Here is a 3,045-nt window from a genome sequence, read left to right as displayed (position 1 = left end):
TTAATATGTAAACGAATGATTGAAGGCACCTCTCGGTGGTGCCCTAAACCCGGCCGTGCGCCATTGGCCGCCCGCTCAAACACCAAACAACCAATGGAGGGGCGCCGACCACGAGCCATCCTCCTCCCGGGCCGCGTGTCCCTCACGCTGATTGGTAGAAAGTTACTGTGGGAAAGAAAGTTTGGGAAGTTTCACACGAGCCGTTCGCGTGCAGTCGTAGATATAAATAAGACCAACACGAAGCGCGTCCAGACAAGACGCACAGTCTACTGGCATTCAGCAAGAGCGGAGGCAGTGACATAATTTTCACAGCCGCCCGACCGGGGATCACTCCTCTCTTAAAAGTGAATTACTACCACAAGGGATTCTGCCTCTCCACAATTTGGAATTTGTGTATCCCTAACTGCGCGCACGTCGCTGAGCATCCGAACGGATTTCATCTATCTTAATACGCTGGTGTTTGTGGGATACTTTGGACAGAAGATGCCTGCCGATATGATGGAAAAAACGTCCTCTTCCCCTGTTGCTGCGACTCCAGCAAGCATGAACACGACTCCCGATAAACCCAAGACGGCATCCGAACACAGAAAGGTTGGTATTTTCATTGATTGACGCATCTGAATATATCGTGATATTTATTCCAACGAAAACCGAAGGTAGCAAGCAGGTCGCTGGAATGTAACTTAATTGTACAAATCTCTTTTAGTCATCCAAGCCGATAATGGAGAAGAGGAGACGAGCAAGGATCAACGAAAGCTTGGGACAGTTGAAAACACTTATTTTGGATGCACTGAAAAAAGATGTAAGTATTTTAACATTTTTAATTCACTGACATGGCTTCAGTTGATTACTTTGTGCTGTTCCAAAGTACTTAAAGCATGCGTAATTACCACATAGGATAAGTTATGCATACCTCTAACCACGATATTCCTCTTCACAGAGCTCCAGACATTCAAAGCTTGAGAAAGCAGACATCCTGGAAATGACGGTGAAACATCTCCGAAACCTGCAGCGGGCGCAAATGACTGGTAAGTCGTGGTTTTATTAGTATAAGCATATCATGGCTTGATATTTGAATCACACCCAGGCATCAATTTAATGCCCTGAAGTCATTTAGTTTATCTGTTGGCTAATAAATTAACGAACCAAGTTTATTCTGAGGGTTGTCATTACATTACATTACATTACATTACATTAGAATGTGTCACCCCGTTTCCCCTGTAATTGGAAGATAACCGAATGTTGTATTGGCTAGTTATTGATATTGACAGGTATTTGTATGGATATTACCTGGTAGATGTACATGTCTAATCAAACTTTTGTATCTGTTCCACAGCAGCCTTGAACACAGATCCGTCAGTGCTGGGAAAGTACAGAGCTGGATTCAGCGAATGTATGAACGAAGTAACCCGGTTCCTGTCCACCTGCGAAGGCGTCAACACTGAAGTCAGGACCCGGCTCCTAGGTCACTTGGCCAGCTGCATGACACAGATCAACGCCATGAATTACCCCACGCAGCACCAGATCCCCGCCGGTCCTCCGCATCCGACTTTCGCCCAGCCCATGGTTCAGATCCCCAGCGTGTCTCCTCAGGCCAACGGGTTACCCATCAATGGTGCGCCCTGCAAAAGTGCCTCCAACACCAGCTTATCACCAGAAGCTACAAAAGTCTATGGAGGCTTCCAACTAGTACCTACCACAGATGGACAGTTTGCCTTTCTCATTCCCAACGCAGCGTTTGCGCCAAATGGACCCGTAATCCCCGTTTACAACAACGCCAGCACGCCCGTTCCAGCGGCGGTGTCTCCCGGTGCCCCCTCAGTCACCTCGGATTCAGTGTGGAGGCCATGGTAGAGATTGACTACCCTAAAGACTCTTACAGACTCTGTCACTTGTTTCCTATGTTAAATGTTACTTTTGTATCAAGTTTGTTTAAAGAGATTATGCACTATATTTGTATAGATTATGAGGAAAAAGTTCATATTGAAATGAAATTTCTTATTATTGATGTTCGCTTATTGCATTTTTTATATTTGCGGTGTTATTTCTACCACTTGATGCCAAAGATATGATGAATGCTCAGATGCGTTTCTTCTTTTTGGAAGACAAATAAATTTGATCGAAAATAATTATTTGGAGTTTTGTGTTGCTTTCATATACTATTTTCTATTCTAACAAACATAGTTGCAATGTATTGCTTACTGGCCTATGTTGTTAACAAACATAAGCCAGTAGGCAATACATTGCGCCAAGTATGCAAGATTAAAATAAGATTTAAAGTAGGCCTATTGAATGATGACGCATTAATAATATGAAACAAACTATGTCTCGGAATGATCACAGTTCCAGGAACGCAGTAATTTGAAATGTTGATGCCGAGGCCTTCAACGAGGAAATGTAGTGCAATGGCTAAAAGACAGCAATAAGCATCAGAACAGGGCCTGTCTTCGCCTTTAAGGTAAAGAGGCAAGAGGTGTTCAGTAGCACCACTTGTATTTAGTTTTCTTGCAACTTGTTCAGTGTATGCCATGGTTTGAATGACCAGCATCATTGCGGACAAAATACCTTGATAGTGCGAAGTCGAATTGTTCACGGCAGCTTTATGGAAACAATTTAAAATATTTAGGCTTGATTTTGTACCCCCAATGTTGACTTATGGTTATGTATTAAGCTACTATTTTGTTGTTTACAAGGTGAGTCAGATGAGAAGGGGATTTTTTGCAATCGAACTGATGACTTCAGGAGCTCTTTTGGCAAATCAGTCAATTGTATGACCACTTTGCGCCATCTAGCCCATCAACTGTGTATTACACTTTGTCAAAGGCTCTGCAGGGATCAGAATGTGTCAGTATCATATCACATATTTACATTTTGTTAATAAATCCAAAAAAGGAATGCTGATATGTGTATCTTGAGAGTTCAAGAGAGTGATTAAAATTATTTTACTTGTAGACTGTACTTAGTTGTATTGTAGTCTGAACACATCAGACATGTGGTCAGTAGGCTCATGCAAGAGTTGTATTAACTTAATGGTCCACAGCGGTT

At 42.7% G+C, this 3,045-nt stretch overlaps 1 protein-coding gene across 2 annotated transcripts; it reads left to right on the top strand.

The window, feature by feature from the left end:
• The first annotated feature begins 241 nt into the window (after nucleotides 1–241).
• On the top strand, nucleotides 242–2,129 carry her6 (hairy-related 6). Of its 2 annotated transcripts, none has more exons than XM_042056612.1 (4): nucleotides 242–591; nucleotides 707–802; nucleotides 941–1,028; nucleotides 1,340–2,129. In XM_042056612.1, the coding sequence occupies exons 1-4, from the start codon at nucleotides 484–486 to the stop codon at nucleotides 1,852–1,854; spliced, it is 807 nt and encodes a 268-aa protein (XP_041912546.1). In that variant the 5' UTR covers nucleotides 242–483; the 3' UTR covers nucleotides 1,855–2,129. The 2 variants fall into 2 exon arrangements, with proteins under 2 accessions (XP_041912546.1, XP_041912545.1); XM_042056611.1 differs by having other exon boundaries at nucleotides 243–591; nucleotides 1,337–2,129.
• Nucleotides 2,130–3,045: the final 916 nt, after the last annotated feature.

Source organism: Alosa sapidissima, chromosome 12 (assembly GCF_018492685.1).
Source record: "Alosa sapidissima isolate fAloSap1 chromosome 12, fAloSap1.pri, whole genome shotgun sequence".
Lineage (NCBI taxonomy): Eukaryota > Metazoa > Chordata > Actinopteri > Clupeiformes > Clupeidae > Alosa > Alosa sapidissima.
The sequence above is the reverse complement of the archived record's forward strand: the minus strand, read 5'-3'. Positions and strand labels throughout refer to the sequence as shown.